At 43.8% G+C, this 18,344-nt stretch overlaps 1 protein-coding gene across 1 annotated transcript in view; it reads right to left on the bottom strand.

Moving 5' to 3' along the window:
• Nucleotides 1-9,017: 9,017 nt before the first annotated feature.
• Nucleotides 9,018-18,344, bottom strand: part of LOC123348802 (C-type lectin domain family 1 member A-like) — a 95,718-nt gene continuing 86,391 nt past the window's right edge. The window contains 1 exon segment of the mRNA XM_044986480.1: nt 9,018-9,073. Within this exon segment, the coding sequence (XP_044842415.1) occupies nt 9,018-9,073 (56 nt within the window).

Raw genomic sequence — 18,344 nt, 5'->3', positions numbered from 1 at the left:
CCACAGAGCCCTTCTGTGTGACCCACACACATCTGCAGCTCTTTGAGAGGCTGAGTGGGCAGAGATGAGATAAGAGATATGGATTTCTTATCTCCATGGCACTGACCAACTCCAAAGCTGCTTGGAAACACCCACAAAAATTAATTAGATGCTGTCACCAGGAGTTCTCGCTAGTTGTCCATGTGTATATTTGATACCCTTCTGATGTACTCAGTGAAAACTAAGATCTGAGGTCAGGGCAGAGAGCGAAAGGTGAGGGTCACTCTACTATTGTACCAAGCCATAGAAATAAAGACAGCTGTGCTCTTCCTCAGAAGTGCTGTCTCAGAATGGCTGGTGAGAAACATGGTGGGCACAGAAGGGGAATGAGGTGACTGTTACAGGCCGAGTACTTTTCTAATGTCCAGTGTTTTATGCTGTAATAAAAAGGGGGCAGTTTCATTCCATAGCAGGAGTGGGGACCCTGATTGGGACTGATGTTCTAGTACATGGAGGACAGGGGAGTCTGAAGTGGCTGATGTTAAAGCCCTGGCAGCAGAGGAGGCTCTGATGGGCCCCATGTAACTGCAGAGGGAAGGAAAGAGACACAAATGGGGACCAATGGATGGAGCCAGGGCAGGAGAGAAGTGGCGCAGGGTGGCGGGGGGCTAGTTTACTGGACTGAGGAAGGATCCAAAACCACAGGCTGGACTTAGTGGTCAGAATGAGCCAGTGCTTACTTAGTGATGCTGATGTGAGGGACTGAATTACGGGAGAAAACAGTGAGGGATGTTGGTGTTATGGGCCAGAGCTGAGGATGAGACAGTGATGGAGGTGAGGCCTGTGGCTGGGAAGGAGAGCGTGAGGGCCTGCAATTACAGTCTGGGGCTACGGAGGAGACTGTGTTAGTTAGGGTTGCCAGGTGTCTGGTTTTCTACTGGAATGCCTTGTTGAAAAGAGACCCTGGAGGCTCCAGTCAGCACCGCTGACTGGGCCATTAAAAGTATAGTCTGGAGGCAGCAGAGCTAAGGCAGGCTGCCTGCCTGCCCTGGCTCTGCACATCTCCCCAGAAGCAGCAAGCATATCCGACCCCTAAGCGTAGGGGCGATCAGGGAAGCTCCGCGTGCTGCCCCTGGGAACCACTGCCCCTGGGAACTGCAGCCAATGGGAGCTGCAAGGAGGTGCCTGCGGGTGCAGGCAGCACACACCATGCAGAGCCGCCTAGGGGCCAGACATGTCGGCCCCTTTTGGGAGCAGTGCGGAGCCAGGGCAGGCACAGAGCCTGTCTTAGCCCCACTGTGCTGCTGACCGGGAGCTACCAGAGATTAAGCACCGCCCAGCTGGCACTACACCCTGAACTCCCTGCCCCAGGTCAGAATCCCCTCCCACACCCTAACTCCCTCCCAGACCCCACACCCCCTCCCACATCACAAGCTCCTACCCTAGCCCTGAGCCCCCCTCTTGCACCCCAAGCCCCTCATCCCCAGTCCCACCCCAGAACCTGCATCCGTAGCCAGAGCCCTCACCCCCATCCTGCACATCAACCCCCTGCTCCATCCCAGTGAAAATGAGTGAGGGTGGGGGAGAGCGCATGATGGAGGGAGGCGGGCTGGAGTGAGTGGGGAAGGGGCCTCAGGGAAGGGGCAGGACAGAGTGTGGGGCAAGGGTATTTGGTTTTGTGCAATTAGAAATTTGGCAATCCTAGTGTTAGTATTCAATGTCTATTCCTCCATGTCTTCCTGGAAGCTTTTCCCAGTCTGGAACAATGACCAGGAAGCCAGGCCTGGGGCTCATCAGGCCCCTCACCTTGGGAGATGGGCTGCCCTTGGTGTCCAGATCAGGCTCCATACATACGCAAGACCTTTCTGCCCTCTGGTGGGAGATTCTTCATGGTGCCTCCATGGCACATCTGCAGTGGCAGGTCCCCAAAGCTCCTGCAGGAGCCCAGCTAACAAAGATCTCCTCCTGCCACAGCCTCAGAATGTTCCCATTAAAGGACTCTGCAGCTCCCTAGGTGCCAGGAGATATTAAGGGGGCTGGCATTATGGGCTGGGACTGGGGAGGACCTAAACCCTCGCCTTGGGAGGTGGGCTGCCTTTGTGCTTCAGAACAGGCTTCACCCACATGTGGGACATTTTGCTGCCCAGTGATAGGAGTGCCTTCATGCTGCCTCCATGGCACATATGTAGGGTTAGGGCCATGGGCAGCGGGTATTGTTGGCTGGTGGGGGTTGTGCCTCCCCAAACAGCCTGGTATGGCCCGCCTATGCTCTGCCCCCAGGTCTGCTCCTGCAGTTCCTGGCACTCTGCCCTGGCCCAGGCTGGCTGGGGCTGGTCGGCCTGCCTCCCACATGGACTCAGGGCAGTTGGAGCTCAGACTGTGCTGCCCAGCACTCCAGGGCTGGGGGTGGCCACCCAGTGCACTGGGGCTGGGCTGAGGCCATGGACCATGGTGGGGGTGCTCTGGGCTCTTGCAGAGGTGGGGGTAAAAGGAAAGGGGTTGGGGCAGGTCACCAGGCACAAGGGGCGGGGCCGGGGGCTAGCCTCCCCCACTGGCTAGATCATTGGCTGCGCACGATTAGGGCCAAAATCTCCTGTGTGAGCCCAGATGGCGATGGGTCAATTTTTGCCATACCTTCAATTTTCCCCTACTGCCTCTTCAGAGAGGCCAGTTTGCAGGATCTCTGCAGCTCCTTTGGTGCCAGGAGGAAGGCACTGGTATCAGAGGGACCATCACTCACATCACTGGAGATGAACCTGAGTCACAAATTTCAGACCTGACTGCAAAGTTCTCAAGAGTATGGGAGGATAAGGAGATGGGTCATGGGTGTTCCTTGTCCAAGGAATACGTGGAAGAAGGATACCTGTTTCTGGTCCCCATTGCCTTTCAGCTTCTCTTCCCCTCATATAGTACCTTGATGATGACTCTGAGATCAACCCAGCTTTCTCCGCCTGTCTGCCTCCACACTGTACTGTGAAAACATTAGCACCCAATACAGTGTGGGTGCTTCAGAACCAGATGAAGCTCTTCACTTGAGTTCCATCCCTGTTACCATGTTCACAAAACTGCACAGTTAACAATCTTCTTACAGTCCCAGGTTAACTCTTTACCTTGCAGGTCCACATTTAAAAAGAGAATAACTCCCAAATCCTTTCTCCACTTACAATATTGCTTTGCTTTTTCTGATGGAGAAATTAGCTCCAGCCATTCTCTGCGTAGCCTGGTTCCTAGGAGGAGAGGAGCAAACACAGGCTGTAGATTTCTTGTGCAGGAGTTAGATTTTTCTCTTTTCTGTGCCAAATACTGGACAGGTGCTATACAATACCCACAAGTTTGTATTAGTAAGTTCAATATGAAAGCACATATCCCAATGTGCACCTGTGAATACTGGGTGCACACTATTGCAGAATAATTATCAAGTCCTCATAGATCAATAGAGTAATTAATGTAGCACACACACAATGTGTAAAACAAAGCAGGAGAGAACAGAACTGGGAATTCCAATAACATAACTCTCTCTGCTCTCTACAAGCTCCATACGGAACTTATTACATTATGGGAACATCAGGAATTCAGTACTATGTAGAAAACACTGATAATTAAAAAGCACAGCTCACCCACGTCTCCTAAGGGCTACTGAAGAAAACAATAAGGAAAGGAAAATAAAGAACCAAAAACCAGTTTAACCCTCCACCCAACCCTAAGCCCCATAAAGTGCCAGCTGGGCTAATTTCTCTGTGTTATATCATCTGGGCAGATACTGAATTGCTTTATCTTGAATACTAGAGAACATTTTAGACTGATTTTCTTTACTGCAAATAACTTTTAAAACATTATAACATCTAGTAACACAAGTGTTCAGGCTGTCACCAGGGCCGGCTCCAGGCACCAGTGGAGTAAGCATGTGCCTGGGGCGGCACATGCTAAGGGGTGGCATTCCGTCCATTCTTGGGGTGACACCGTCCGGGCAGTTCGTTTTTTTGTTTTTGCTTGGGGCTGCAAAAATGGTAGAGCCGGCCCTGGCTGTCACTACAGGGAAATACACATGAATTACATATTTGTCCCTATCAATGCCACTCAAAAGCCAAATGCTTTTTAAAAATTGGACTAATTTGGATTTCTCCTAAAATGATTGTGAATTTATTGCAGGGATAAGTTCTATAGCAGGTATTTTTTATTAATAGGAAGATTTTCTCCAGTATCTCCCAATTTCTAGACAGCCCTACTAACCTCCCAGAACTACTATTGCATCTCCAAAAGTTTTTTGAGTTGATAAAAAACTTAATGATAATCTATTTTAGGTACTTATATGGCCCACATTGGTGTAGTTTCTGAGTGCCTCACTTTAGTCTCTGCATCTTTAATATATTTATCCTTAAAAAACTTCTGTGAGGTAAGATTTATCCACATTTTACTGATGGCAAACTGAGGCATAGATAGGCTAAGTGACTTGCTCAAGGTCACACAGGAAGTCTGTGGCAGAGCATGGAACCAAACCTGGGTTTCCTAACTCTTAGACCACTGCCCTCGCGACTCTCCTGAATAGAATGATAATATTTTTGAGAATGAGGAAGGCCCAAGACTCACTTAGGGCAGGTCTACACTAAGGGCGGGGGTCGAACTAGGGTACGCAAGTTCAGCTACGTGAATAGTGTAGCTGAATTCGAAGTACCCTAGTTCGAACTACTCACCCGTCCAGACGCCGCGGAATCGAAGTCCGCGGTTCCAAGGTCGACTCCGCCACCGCCTTTTGCAGTGGTGGAGTACCGGAGTCGACCGCGGCGCTTCCGGAGTTCGAACTATCGCGTCCAGATTAGACGCGATAGTTCAAACTCCGAGAAGTCGAACTCACCACCTCGACCCGGCTGGTAAGTGTAGACTAGCCCTTATTTCCTTAACCAATAAAGCTCAGCCATTGATACTTCAAAGTAAAGCCAGTGTGATGCAGCTTGTTTTCATTTAAAATATAGTTAGTTTTACACTGATAGGCTATATCATACAGCTTTCCTATTAATATGTTTAAGAAACCTTTTACATTTTAGGAACAGGTACTGTAGCTTAATTCTTACATACCTCCCATTCCATACAAATCTAGCAAACAACTCCATGATTTGGAATGTTAAATGGTATCATAGCTAATATGTAGGTGACCAGTGGTACAAATGACATCTTAACTGATTCCCTTCTATTGCAAAGAGATGTGGGGAACTTTGTCAAAGGTTTTATTTTCATTTGAAGGAACATAAGCACCTCCACAAAGAGAGAAAAATGAATCTTTGCCAGTCTTTGTTTGCTGTCTGTCTTAAGAACCCCTAAATGCTGAGGAGAGTAAGAATCTTTACTGAGGCAGAGGCTGGAGGATTTCAGAATAAATTTGATAACAGAGTGCTCCGTGTTGCAAGTGATTCTCTGGACAAAGGCTGATATTTTTATCCCTGGAAAGAAGACATTATTGATAGATTTCAGCGTATTTCTGCATCATTTAGTAGTGAAGCAATTTGCTTTAGGGTAGATGGTCCCAAACCTAACCCCCCTCATGCCAAATGCCCTTACTCTTTGGTAATGGTGTTCAGAGGGAACAGTGCCTTCTGTCACCTGCTGTTCAGTGGTTTAGCCATCACAATGTTAGCTCAGCATGTACTTGCTAACTAAAGGGCATTTTGAAGTGTTTCTCAGGCTTCTACTGTCATTGTTCAATCAAGGCAATAATTCCTCCTCTAAAGCCTTTCTGCTGTTTATATTGGGATGTCTTCAACACAGTCCGCATTGCATGTGTAAGGAACAGCCAGTCTAGAACCCACATCTGCAGATCCCCCCATGTGGCGACCACTGCCCCCTCAATTACCTAACAGCTCTGGAAGTGGACACACTGGGCAGGTCATGAGCCTCAGGGACCCTCACACACACCAGGACATGCCACCCACGAAGGCCCTGATTGGTAGGACTTTCCTGATTGGTCTGGACATACTATTTAAGCCTGGGGAGGATACAGGAACCCCAATTAGCTCCGGCTACAGACCCTGCTTCCTCATTCTGCTTCTGATTCTGGGTTCCTGATCTTGGCTTTTCCTCCTGTCTCTGAACCCTGGTGTCTGGCTTATCTTGTCTTCTGCCTCTGATTCCTGGTCCATGACCTTGGCTTTACCCTCCACCACCCCTGCTTTGGCCTCAGCTCCTGACTCTGACCCTGGATCAACCCAGGACTCTGATTCCTGATGGTTGATGCTGGCTCTAGCACTAGGCCATCTTCTCATAACCCAGCCCTGACAATGCTCCAGGAGGCTTCATTTGGAAGATGAATAGCTGTGAAGGAAGCATTAATGCATTGAACTGAATGATAAATTCACTTTAATTAATCTTTTCTAAGTGGGGCAGTGTCTCACTTGTCCTATTGGAAGAACTACTACAATGGATGTTTTTATATGGCACTAGGAAGTGCACTGCCGCTAGAGGTGTAATTTTTTGGATGCAATGTGAAACAGCAGCCGGTATCATTTTTAATTACTACAGATCTCAAGGAACTTTTCACAAGAGTAAGAATGGCAGCTGCAATGTCTTGACCAAATTTTGGCATGAGCAATTCTGCTTATCTAAAATTTGCTTCCATGGTTTCAAATGGAGGAGTTAGTCTCTGCTTACCCTATTAACAACTGTTGTAAACTATCCCTCCAGCCCAGTGGAAGTTGAATTTAGTGGTTAGTGAGCAATCCATATACACCTCTACCCCGATATAACGCGACCCGATATAACACGAATTTGGGTATAATGCAGTAAAGCAGTGTTCCGGGATGGGTGGGGCTGCGCGCTCCAGTGGATCAAAGCAAGTTCGATATAACACGGTTTCATCTATAACATGGTAAGATTTTTTGGCTCCCGAGGACAGTGTTATATCGGGGTAAAGGTGTATATAACATAAAAACATAAAATATGTTAAGTTTGCAAAGTCAAGTACTCGGAAGTTAGGAAATGCCTGTGCAACCATGACCCTAGGTATTGCTCTGATATTTTAGTTCCCACTTTCAATGTCTTTTAGGGTCACATTGCACCAGTCCCCCTGTCATAAACAGATAGTTAAGGGTTAATGTCTCTTTTACCTGTAAAGGGTTAAGAAGCTCAGTAAACCTGGCTGACACCTGACCAGAGGACCAATAAGGGGACAAGATACTTTCAAATCTTGGTGGAGGGAAGTCTTTTGTTTGTGCGCTTTGTTTGGGGGTTGTTCGGGCATTGTTCGCTCTTGGGACTTAATGGGACCAGACATCAATCCAGGCTCTCCAAATCTTTCTGAATCAGTCTCTCATGTTTCAAACTTGTAATTAATAGCCAAGCAAGGCATGTTAGTCTTATTTTTGTTTTCTCAACTTGTAAATGTTCCTTTTTGCTGAGAGGATTTTACCTCTGTTTGCTGTAACTTTGAACCTAAGGCTAGAGGGGGTTCCTCTGGGCTGTATGAATCTGATTACCCTGTAAAGTATTTTCCATCCTGATTTTACAGAGATAATTTTTACCTTTCTTTCTTTAATTAAAAGCTTTCTTTTTAAGAACCTGATTGATTTTTTCCTTGTGTTAAGATCCAAGGGGATTGGATCCGGACTCACCAGGAATTGGTGGGGGAAGGGAGGGGGATGGTTAAATTCTCCTTGTGTTAAGATCCAAGGGGTTGGATCGGTGTTTACCAGGAACTTGGTGAAAAAGCCTCTCAAGGCTGCCCAGGGAGGGGAAGGTTTTGGGGGGACAGGAAGTGATCCAGACACTGAAATTTCTGGATGGTGGCAGTGTTACCAGAACTAAGCTAGTAATTAAGCTTAGAAGTGTCCATGCAGGTCCCCACATCTGTACCCTAAAGTTCAGAGTGGGGGAGGAACCTTGACACCCCCAGTACAAAGCTATCATAGATCCTGACCTCTGCAAAATATTCGCTCTGCATAGAGGGCTCATCTGGTTAAATAGAACCACTGTAGTGGTTTCTATCACACCCAAACTTTCAGTTGTGACTAACCATTGTTGGGGAAAAGAAAGCAAGGGAAACCCCAGCTGCCAGAATGGCTCCTTGGGAGGGTTGATAGAGGAGATAATCACTCTAAACTATGAGGTTGTTTAAATCTAGCCAAAGGACTGAGCCAGCATAGAACCAGCCTCAACATTAAAATACTCAAATCACCACTGTCCCTCCCACCCAGTGTTCTGAGTGCAGTTTGGCTGGACTGGAGGATCCAGTCCTTGGTAGTCATTTATATCTGTACAACCGGGTCATACAAAGACAAAAAATGTTGATTTATGGCCCTAAGTCTCCTCTCACTTAAACTGGTTTCACACTTGTATAACTCCATTGACTTCCATGGAGCTACTCCAAAATTTATTTTTGTGTTGAAAATTCAAATATTGAAATATTTTGGGTTATGGGCATTCAGTTTTTCCACAAAATTGATGTTTTTCCTCAAAAAGCAGAACCCAATTTTCTGTTGATAAACAATTTTGATAGAGAATTGCCAACAATCCCAACTGTAAAACTGGTCTGAGAGATGATCCAGGCTCTATATGTATACATACTCAGTGGACCAAATTCATTCTTTGGGTCCATACACTTACACCAGGGATAAATCTAACCCTGGAAATATAATGTTAATTTTGTTGTTAATGTCCTAAATTAGTCATACATCTACATCATACATCTATATTATCAATCAACATCTCAAGATACTTGGTAATAATACTCATGTTTGCACTTATATTCTGTAGATGGAGACTAGAGATTGGGACTGCAGATTTAAAATTGTTTATTCATCCTTAGAATCATAGAATATCACGGTTGGAAGGGACCTCAGGAGGTCATCTAGTCCAACCCCCTGCTCAAAGCAGGACCAATTCACAACTAAATCATCCCAGCCAGGGCTTTGTCAAGCCTGACCTTAAAAACCTCTAAGGAAGGAGATTCCACCACCTCCCTAAGTAACCCATTCCAGTGCTGCACCAACCTCCTAGTGAAAAAGTTTTTCCTAATATCCAACCTAAACCTCCCCTACTGCAACTTGAGACCATTACTCCTTGTCTTTCATAGCAAATTTTCTGTTATTTTCCTGTATAATAACCCCAGCTGAAAGAGATACAATTACAAAGTTAAAAAAGCAGAAGCCAAGAAAAGAAATATTAATCACTATTCTATGTTCTGGCTGAAATCGTATGGGAATCTCCCGTACTGCTAAATTAAGATGTGGTTCCCTTCCTAAAGTATAGAGAAATGAACATGTGACTCTAAGAATGAAGAATTGAAACTAGAACTGGTCAAAAAAATTCCAGTGGAATTGTTTTCTGTTGGAAAATGTGGATTTGACAGAATGGAAACATACACAGGAACACAGTGCTGCCTTGTTTCCTCCTAAGGGCTGCAGAACTCCTTGAGCTCCCTGTCTCCTCAACCACTCCAGCAACCTATCAGAGAGCCAGCCTGGCTTCCTGGCAGGGCATTTTTTGAAAATGTTTATTCTGCATAAATTTGAACACACCTGACCTTTTATTTGGATTTGGAACTGAATTTTGGGGGAGAAATGTGAATTTTTATACGGGACAGAATTCCTGGTTCTCATACAGCTCTAATAAACACAATAATGGGAAGGCCAGCACATTCCTCACCTGACAAACACTTTTTATGTGTCTCAAAATCCATGTAATTCTTCGCATTTGTGTAACGCTGATGCCCCATGGTAAGTCTTCAGTGGCAGGGATCTTGATTAAGACCGCTTGATCTTAATGCATGATTTCCTACTACCTGTTAGTCAAGGCTGCAGGAGGCTCATCAATCTCTACCTGTTTTAGCCACCACTAGAGCAGGACAGAGCACCACACTGAGCAGGCATGGCTTACATTTGTTTTACAAATAAAATCACAAATGTTTTATTGGCGTTTTAGACAAGAAAATAAGTCAGTCACAGCAGCCTCTGTGCTAACCAGAAATCCTAAAATAAACTAGAACACACAGTCCCCATATGCACAAATGGCTCTTGTTGGTAGGTGATCTACTGGTGATGGAAGATCTAATCTCCATGCTGATATTACTAGGCCTGTGAGCTGTCCAATGAAGACAGAAATTGAACACAACAGAGAATATGGCCCAGATATTTAATAGGAAGTCTAAACCTTGTGACAGGTTCCGTCACAGACACCTCCTGGGGACTGTCACTTGATGTGCTGAGACTATCGCTGAGCCCATTTTCTCTGCTAGTTTGGGCCTCCAGAACCCTGCCAGACACACAAGCCTACTGCAACACAGACCCAGGGTTTGTACCACGTCCCCAAAGCTACAGATTTAACTGAAAACAGCTTAAAAAGTGCTCCTATCTCCTGCACCCAGATACCCAGCTCCCAATGGGATTCAAACCCCAAATAAATCTGTTTTACTCTGTATAAAGCTTGTACAGAGTAAACTCATAAATTGTCCACCCTCTATAACACTGTTAGAGAGATGCACAGGTCTTTGCTCCCCCAGGCATTAATCACTTACTCTGGGTTCAATAATAAACAAAAGTGAGTTTATTAAGTATAAAAAGTAGGATTTAGTTGATTCCAAGTAATAACAGACAGTACAAAGTAAGTTACCAAGCAAAATAAAACAAAACACACAACTCTAAGCGTAATACATTAAGAAACTGATTACAGGTAAAATCTCACCCTCAGAGATGTTTCAATAAGCTTCTTTCACAGACTAGACTCCTTCCTAGTCTGGGCCCAATCCTTTCCCCTGGTACAGACCTTGTCAGTTCCAGCAGATATCTTAGGTGAAAAGCAGGGGATTCCTCCTGACTGGGCCCCCTTTGTCCTGCTCCACCCCCTTTTATAGCTTTGGCACAAGGTGGGAATCCTTTGTCTTTATGGGTCCCCACCCCTCCTTCTAGATGGAAAAGCACCAGGTTTAGGATGGATTTGAGTATCATGTGAAATGGTCACATGTCACTGTAAGACCTCATTCTTCATTACCCACGTCAAGTACACAGGAAGACTTGCAGGTAAATAAACCCATTCACCAACACTTGTCCTAGTTAATGGGAGCCATCAAGCTCCTAAGCCACTATTAATGGCCCACATGTTGCATAATTACAATAGGACCTCGGAGTAATACTTAATATTTCTAGTTTTAGATACACAAATGATACATTCATACAAATAGGATGAACACATTCAGTAGATTATAAGCTTTGTAATGATACCTTACAAGAGACCTTTTGCATAAAGCATATTCCACTTACATTATATTCACACTCATAAGCATATTTCCATAAACATATGGAGTGCAACATCACAAACCTAAAAAGCAGTAATGTTGAAATGTACTTCTTGTAGGAGGGAGTGGACAATCAATTAGATATGAATTTGCCACATGATATGATAGCTAGGGTGACCAGATGTCCCAATTGTGTAGGGACAGTCTCAATATTTGGGACTTTTTCTTATATAGGCACCTATTTCCTCCCACCCCCTGTACTGATTTTTCATGTTTGCTATTTGATCACCCTAATGATACCCCAAAGGCCATTGTAGTTTAGGGCTTCATACTTTGAGGTGTCATGTCACAGACAGGGATGTGACAGTAATTTTCTATGTGGTTCAGGTGACACTGCACTTGGAACATTGCATTCAGACACCTCATTTTTTAATGTATTTGTACCAGTAGAGTTTTGAGAACATAAATGGGTTTGAAATAAATTACATAAAACTTCCAAAGGACAATGTACATCCAAAAATCATACAAATGCCTCAAAAATCTCTCTTCTACTTCACCCAATTAACACATTCCCCCAGGATAAACCTAAGAACATAAAAAAAACAGGAGTACTTGTGGCACCTGAAAGACTAACAAATTTATTTTAGCATGAGCTTTCGTGAGCTAAAGCTCACTTCTTCGGATGCATAGAATGGAACACACAGACAGGAGATATTTATACATACAGAGAACATGAAAAGGTGAAAGTATGCATACCAACAGGCAGAGTCTAATCAATTGAGATGAGCTATCGTTAGCAGGAGGAAAAAAAACTTTTTGAAGTGATAATTAAGATGGCCCATAGAAGGTGTGAGGAGAACTTAACATAGGGAAATAGATTCAATTGGTGTAATGACCCAACCATTCCCAGTCTTTGTTTAGACCACAGTTAATAGTATCTAGTTTGCATATTAATTCAAGTTCAGCAGTCTCTCTTTGGAGTCTGTTTTTGAAGTTTTTTTGTTGCAAAATTGCCACCTTCAAGTCTGTCACTGAGTGGTTAGAAAGGTTGAAGTGTTCTCCCACTGGTTTTTGAATGTTATGATTCCTGATGTCAGATTTGTGTCCATTTATTCTTTTGCGTAGAGACTGTCCGGTTTGGCCAATGTACATGGCAGAGGGGCATTGCTGGCACATGATGGCATATATCACGTTGGTAGATGTGCAGGTGTACGAGCCCCTGATGGTGTGTCTGATGTGATTAGGTCCTGTGATGGTGTCACTTGAATGGATATGTGGACAGAGCTGGCATCGGGCTTTATTGCAAGGATAGGTTCCTGGGTTAGTGTTTATGTTGTATGGTGTGCGGTTGCTGGTGAGTATTTGCTTCAGGTTGGGAGGCTGTCTATAAGCGAGGACTGGCCTGTCTCCCAAGATCTGTGAGAGTGAGGGATCATCTTTAAGGATAGGTTGTAAATCTTTGATGATGCGCTGGAGAGGTTTTAGTTGGGGGCTGTAGGTGATGGCTAGTGGTGTTCTGTTATTTTCTTTTTTAGGCCTGTCCTGTAGTAGGTGGCTTCTGGGTACTCTTCTGGCTCTGTCAATCTGTTTTTTCACTTCAGCAGGTGGGTATTGTAGGTTTAAGAATGCTTGATAGAGATCTTGTAGGTGTTTATCTCTGTCCGAGGGATTGGAGCAAATACGGTTGTATCTTAGAGCTTGGCTGTAGATAATGTAGACAATGGATAAATACCACCCTATACCGGAAACCCACTGACCGCTATACTTACTTACATGCCTCCAGCTTCCATCCCGGACACACCACACGATCCATTGTCTACAGCCAAGCTCTAACCTAGCCATCACCTACAGCCCCCAACTAAAACCTCTCCAGCGCATCATCAAAGATTTACAACCTATCCTTAAAGATGATCCCTCACTCTCACAGATCTTGGGAGACAGGCCAGTCCTCGCTTATAGACAGCCTCCCAACCTGAAGCAAATACTCACCAGCAACCGCACACCATACAACATAAACACTAACCCAGGAACCTATCCTTGCAATAAAGCCCGATGCCAGCTCTGTCCACATATCCATTCAAGTGACACCATCACAGGACCTAATCACATCAGACACACCATCAGGGGCTCGTACACCTGCACATCTACCAACGTGATATATGCCATCATGTGCCAGCAATGCCCCTCTGCCATGTACATTGGCCAAACCGGACAGTCTCTACGCAAAAGAATAAATGGACACAAATCTGACATCAGGAATCATAACATTCAAAAACCAGTGGGAGAACACTTCAACCTTTCTAACCACTCAGTGACAGACTTGAAGGTGGCAATTTTGCAACAAAAAAACTTCAAAAACAGACTCCAAAGAGAGACTGCTGAACTTGAATTAATATGCAAACTAGATACTATTAACTGTGGTCTAAACAAAGACTGGGAATGGTTGGGTCATTACACCAATTGAATCTATTTCCCTATGTTAAGTTCTCCTCACACCTTCTATGGGCCATCTTAATTATCACTTCAAAAAGTTTTTTTTCCTCCTGCTAACGATAGCTCATCTCAATTGATTAGACTCTGCCTGTTGGTATGCATACTTCCACCTTTTCATGTTCTCTGTATGTATAAATATCTCCTGTCTGTGTGTTCCATTCTATGCATCCGAAGAAGTGAGCTTTAGCTCACGAAAGCTCATGCTAAAATAAATTTGTTAGTCTTTCAGGTGCCACAAGTACTCCTGTTTTTTTTGCGGATACAGACTAACACGGCTGCTACTCTGAAACCTAAGAACATAGAGATTCCTTGAAACAAATCCAGGGACTGTGTTGCAGAGGTAAGTTCCCCTCACTGAAAACGCCATCACAAGTAGACTTCTGTTTAAATCTGAGATCTGTTACTGTGAGCACCTCATCTGGTATCAACCTTTACAGTATCACACGTGGATGTCATGAGGCATCATTCATTCACATGTATAAAGTGCTTTGAGATCTTTTGATGAAAGGTGCCATAGAAGTACAAGGTATAATTTATTTGGAGTTATAAAAGACATCCATCTAAAAATCAAGGTATGTGTGTATTACAAAGATACAGACAAACATTCAGCTGCCCCACCATCAGAAATTAATATTTTTCCTAACCCTCTACAGGATCACCCGACCTTCACATGCCCCTTCAGAAAAGGCTTCTCTTACTCAGGGGTAACATGCTCTATATGAGGAGCATTGTTAATTAAGAGGTCATGTGTTCTGCATCAGGGTTTTTTAGGTGTAATGCCAAGTCGGGCTCATAGCAGAAATCTAATTATTATCCTCATCTTCCCTGGCATAACTACAAAACTTATTCTGTACATAATAACCCACTCCTTTCAAAAATGTAACTGCAGTATTTGACTCTGATGTCTGTTGCCAGCGAGTGCCAGAGAGTTCCTAGGCACTGTATTAAAATGATATTACCTCAGTAAAGAGGTAATCATATGGAATTGGAATGTAGAGCACTTTTTACAGCCCCATGCTACACAAAATGATCAAGAGGCTGGAAGAACTGAACTATGAGGAAATGACGCAGAGCCAAGTAATGACTAAGAACCCAAAGGGCTACAATAATCTTGCACAAGTCTCTGAAGAGTAGAAGGTGGAAGATGAGTTGCTTTGGGTCACTGAAGAGTTATACAGTAACTAGGAGTAAGTGTGTTGAAAATGAAGATGAAGTATCAGGAAATATTTAACACTGAGATCTATTAGAAGGTTGTATGTCCTCCCAAATGGAAGCAGTGATAGTCTCATCACTTGAGTCATTTAAAATAGACCAGATAAAGCCTTGGAGAATATACTGTAGCGAACAGATATGTAGTGAGTTCCCAGGGATTGACAATAGGTGGTCACATAGGTCTTTTTCATGTCTAATTCCTGTAACCTTATTTTTTGTCTGAAGTTATTTGTTTCACTTCTGCAACAGTTACACATTTCAGAACTAGATTTACTGTGGATGAACCTTCTCTCTCGTGTGTGTCAGTAGCTGTTTGATACTGCTGGTGCCTTATATCTGCCAGAGACTTCCTAGGCATGTTTCTGTTTCTTGATTTGCAAGTAAGCAAGCAAGGGTTCTGGTTTTGGCTCTATTTAAATATCACTGTGAACCCTCATTTTGTGAAAGCTGCAGAAGAAAATCAGAACTCATTGAAAAAAAAAACAGGAGTCCTTGTGTGATGAGTTTTTTCATGAAGCTGATGGATTTCCACTTCATACGGCTAAATTCAGTGCCTTGCATGGTGACAGGTTTCAGTGGTAGCTGTGTTTTTTTGCATTTTGCTGATACAGACTAACACGACTACCACTGAAAGCAGAACTCATTGATGCTCTTCCAGTGTTTCTTCAGCTGATTGTCTCTTTAGGTCATCTGGACAGCTGCCTTCTCACAGATCCAGGGGTACTTTACATTACAGTTCTTACTGTTATAAACTTTCAAATGATGCTAGTACAGATATGCACAGTTTTCACCATAGGACAAAACAATCCTAGAAAATAAAGCACCATTCTATTACATCCTGCCAATTCAAGTTCTGTAAATAATGCATAGTCACTGTCAACCCCATAATCACAAAAATTGATTGAGTCACTCTCAGTGAAATGTATCAGAGGGGTAGCCATGTTAGTCTGGATCTGTAAAAGCAACAAAGAGTCCTGTGGCACCTTATAGACTAACAGACGTATTGGAGCATGAGCTTTCGTGGGTGAATACCCACTTCGTCGGATCACTTCGTCTGATGAAGTGGGTATTCATCCACAAAAGCTCATGCTCCAATACATCTGTTAGTCTATAAGGTGCCACAGGACTCTTCGCTGCTTTCTCAATGAAATGTTTCTTCAAACTGTTGAAGAGTTTGGTGGTGCAAAGAACTGAACCTGAGGGCAATGGTCATGCTTCTTGAGTGCGCCTTCTGGCCCAGAAGTTGTGAGATAGTGTGTTCAGGAATGGGATTATAATCTAGGTCACCCTGAGGACAGTGCAGAGCACCAACTCTTAGATCATTGGGCCTATCATCCACAGTGCTTCAAGCCGCAGCCAGATCTGAGAACGGCTTGGATGTAGAAACTAAAATGCCATTGCCTAGTCAAACAGTACACAAGAGATTCTACACAACACTCCCAGCCCAGACACAGGAAGAATAAAGGAACTGAATTTATGTTTCCAGCATGGCAGTGCAGAGCTCTTATCTGCAGGGCACCAGACCTGCCTTCCACAGCCATTGCAACCCCAAAGACAGTTCTCATATTAACTACCCACCTTTACTACCTTTGGAAGGAGTGGAATATGGATTCAGAATTTCCCCCAGCTAATAATTATGAGGGACGGATGATTAAGTTTGGGAGCCTGTCTGTGTCTGAGGGGAAGTGGGTGCAGGAGGGCTTGGTATCTGGGAGGAAGGCTGGAATGAGATTAGGGATGCTTTTCAAACTGGATGGGTCTAACTGTGGCACTCAGTGATGTGTGGTACCTATTCATTACCTTTCTGCTCCCCTGATTGCCCGCTTTCCTTCTAGAATACTAAGCCCCTCCTTTCTCCTGCAGCAGTTTTTTGGAGCCCAACCTTAAAGTGCATGTGAGGTACAGATGGCACTGGCACTGGATTCCAGCATGAAGCCTTCACACTGAAGTTTTGTGCAGATCAGTAAAACTGGAAATATAATCTCTCTCTGCTACTGAGACACAATATTATACATGCAAAGATGTAAACTACTGAAGATTAAGATGTGGAAACTTACCAGTCCCTTCTCTTTGTAGAAAGAGCTGTGTTATCTACCCAAAACCAGCCATCAGGTTTATATGATAACCCTATCCAGTAATATTGTTTTTTATCGATTTGAGGTACATACTCCTGTGAGGAAATAAGGAAATAATACTTTTTTACTTAATTTTGTAGGTTCAAAAAAAGCTAATGGAAATCAATTACTGTTAAAATTATGGTAGTAAAAAAGAAGGAAAAGGGTCAACTTCAAAATTAGAATCTCCTAAAACCCATATCCAGTCATCATAATCTACACCTCCCATTAAGAACTACGTCTGCCTACCTGACTTGCAAGTGTGGACCGCTTATACTTGGTTCCTCCAATAGCCAGAAGGACAACAATTCTTGTTAGAGCACTGATCAACCACTTCTCCTTGCAGCAGGCAGAAGGTGGTCTCCAGAGCAGAAGATCCACGGATCATAAACACAGCGTGATTCAAGAAACTCATGCCTCCTATTTCCTTAATAGCATCCTGCATTATAATGTTCCTCATCAAAATGAATTTTCTGAATTTTGGAGACTTGAGAAAAGTTACATATAGATAAAAGATAAACACAGTAGGATAGGCCTATACCAGATTCTTCTTCTCTTTCAGCATGAAAAGGGTGGCATTCTGCGAGGCACAGAACTCCTGACTATGCTGCCAGGTCTCCTTCCGGTTTGAAATGTAGAAACAGATGTTGCCTCCTGCCCATTGCCAGTTTGTGGGGCAGAGTGTACATACTGGTCCTAGAACAGAAGGAAACCATCATTCTGTTTCATCCTGAACTCTTAAGTGAAGAACACAGAACCTACAGCCATTAACTTGAGAGAGCAAATTAATGGAGACCTGTAATGTATATGCCACTAATTATTCATGGGCCCAATCCTGAGGTCCTTACTCATATCTGAGTCACTCTTTATTCAGACAACCACTCATTAAGAGCAAAAGGAGTTTGATGGAGTAAAAGCTACATAAATTCTGGGTAAAGACTTCAGGATTTGGCCCCATTTGAGAATTTTCAGAATGAATCATATGTTATGTCACATTTTGACTGAGACCCCCCATGTGATACTCCTGTGTGGCATGTGTGATGTGGATTCCTTTGACTGGTGATTTATTAGACTATGAAATAGTTTCCCAAAGAAAGTGGTTGAATCCCCATTTCTTGATATGTTTCTACCTTCTTTGGACCAACCAGCAGAGAATATACTGTAGTGAACAATCCTGAACTGGCTATGTGGAGAAAGGGGAGAAAAAGAACAAAATGTGGCCTGTGGTTTAAGGTCTTCCAATATTTCACTTTTATGATTCTACAGGTCATGAGGGAAAGTCAGAAACTGTTTAATTTAACACTTCACTGCACAACAGGTGAATGAGTCCA

This window comes from Mauremys mutica, chromosome 1 (assembly GCF_020497125.1).
Source record: "Mauremys mutica isolate MM-2020 ecotype Southern chromosome 1, ASM2049712v1, whole genome shotgun sequence".
In the NCBI taxonomy this organism is placed as follows: domain Eukaryota; kingdom Metazoa; phylum Chordata; order Testudines; family Geoemydidae; genus Mauremys; species Mauremys mutica.
Note: the sequence above shows the minus strand (reverse complement) of the source record. Positions and strands in the feature narration are given on the sequence as shown.